The sequence below is a fragment of the Ipomoea nil genome, unplaced genomic scaffold (assembly GCF_001879475.1).
Source record: "Ipomoea nil cultivar Tokyo-kokei standard unplaced genomic scaffold, Asagao_1.1 scaffold1339, whole genome shotgun sequence".
Lineage (NCBI taxonomy): Eukaryota > Viridiplantae > Streptophyta > Magnoliopsida > Solanales > Convolvulaceae > Ipomoea > Ipomoea nil.
Window position 1 is genome coordinate 612,988 of NW_017617767.1, and position 2,063 is coordinate 615,050.

General features: G+C 41.9%; 1 protein-coding gene across 1 annotated transcript; it reads left to right on the top strand.

Moving 5' to 3' along the window:
* The first annotated feature begins 277 nt into the window (after positions 1–277).
* LOC109185684 (protein FAR1-RELATED SEQUENCE 5-like) lies at positions 278–1,561 on the top strand. Its single transcript, XM_019335638.1, has 2 exons — positions 278–944; positions 1,230–1,561. The coding sequence occupies exons 1-2, from the start codon at positions 278–280 to the stop codon at positions 1,559–1,561; spliced, it is 999 nt and encodes a 332-aa protein (XP_019191183.1).
* Positions 1,562–2,063: the final 502 nt, after the last annotated feature.

Genomic DNA, 2,063 nt, shown 5'->3' on the forward strand with positions numbered 1-2,063 from the left:
TGTGCACCCCTGTGTATTCGTGAGTGCAAGACATCATGCATGCAGTTTTGCAATAGAATCTACACGTCGGGCAGCCAAAAAAAAAATGAGGCCAGTCTTACTATTATATGTCTGTGCACTAACTGAGAAACAATATAAACCATGCAGATACAAGCTTGTATTTGTACCGTTCACAGGAGTGGACAACCATAAACGAAGCATCACATTTGGGGCGGGCCTCATTGCAAGAGAAGATGTGGAGTCGTATGAGTGGTTATTAAAAAGCTTCAAAACCGCAATGGGGTATACACCAAGATGTACTATTACAGATCAAGATCCAGCACTAAAGGTCGCAATACCCAACATTATGCCAGAAACGAGACACCGGTTCTGTATGTGGCACATCACGTCAAAAGTCGGGGACAAGGCAGGACCTGCACTGGCAAAGAACGTCGAGTTTAAAAAGGCCCTAAACAATGCAGTATGGGATGAAACCTTAAGTGCCACCGAATTTGAATTCAAATGGGCAAAGGTAATGCAAGATTACAACCTTGTTGAGCACAGGTGGTTTAACCAATTGTACGAGGCACATGCATCGTGGATACCTGCATATTTCCAAGATATACTCATGGGAGGACTACTAAAAACAACATCACGTTCAGAATCGGAGAACAGTTATTTCGGCAAATTCACAAATCACCACTGCAGCCTAGTCGAGTTTATAATGCAATACAATCGCGCCATAGAAGAACAGAGGCATAACCATGCAAAGTTGAACGCAGATTGTGAAGGTTCAACCCCTGAACCGAAAACCCCGTTGGGCATGGAACGCCAAGCAGCGACACTGTACACCATCAACATATTCTACGAGTTCCAAAAAGAAATATGGGCCGGAAGTTTCACATGCAAAATCACCAACAAGACACTTGAGGACGGAAACCGGAGGTACGTTGTACACGAAACAGGTGCAAAACTGTACGAGGTAACACACCAAGAATCTCCCCACAAAACAGAATGCAGTTGCAACAAATTCAACAGAGTAGGAATCTTATGCAAGCATGTGCTGGCAATTTTCAAGGACGAAGGCATCGAAGAAATACCAGGACACTATATTGTTCCCCGGTGGACAAGAGACGCATGTGCACGGCCAATGTATGATATTGTGTTGAAAGGCAGCCCTAATACGCAAGGGGAGAACGAACTCAAATCAATTGCGAACCAACTCTGAAATGAATTCTACAACTTCTTAGGATTGGCTAATGGAAGTGAAAATGAAATGGCTCTAATGTTGACAACAATGCAGCAACTAAACGGGAAGTTAAAGAGTGCTAAGCAACAAGCCAACCAAAGCACCAACCACCAATCAGTGATTGAATCAATAGTCAACGCTACTGCACCTACCGAGATCCAAATAAAGCCACCCAATGTTGCCAAAAACAAGGGCAGCGGGAAACGATTAAAGAGCAATAAAGAGAAAGAAATGGAAAGAACGAAGAAAAAGGTGAGGACATGTGCTACTTGCGACCAACCGGGCCACGACAACCGGAATTGTCCAGAAAGAAAAGACATATCTGACGAGTAGCCTTCCGTGGTTTAAAATACTACGAATTCTAGCACAATTTAAAGTTGAATTAGATACTTGTCAAATTTTAGAATTTTATCCATCACTAGTTCGTTTGTTCAGCTATGCATACTGACCACCATCAATGTGCACACAGTTTTTATTTTTAAGCCTACAGTGTAATAGTCAACTACTAAATTCGCTCAACTATGCATACTGTGTACCATCAACGTGTACACAGTTTAATTTCATACCATTTTTCACACACGGCTTTAAAATTAAATAGTTGTGCACTAAGCCTACACACTACTAGTCAACTAGATAATTTGTTCCACTACGCACCCAGTCTCCCACCACTATGCACCCACCAGTTCTATTAGTAAGCCTATAAGTTAACAGCAAAACACTCACTACGGATAACTTTATTAAACACACAACACATTTTTGACATGTAACCCATTTCGAACGCACACTAATTAACGCCAAGGTGCACCCACATATTTAACAATAACCGTATACAATT

Coding starts and splice junctions, on each gene's coding strand:
- LOC109185684 (XM_019335638.1), top strand. CDS start 278: ATGGGGTATACACCAAGATGTACTATTACAGATCAAGATCCAGCACTA. Junction 945..1,229: donor GTACGTTGTACACGAAACAG/GTGCAAAACTGT, acceptor ACAACTTCTTAG/GATTGGCTAATGGAAGTGAA.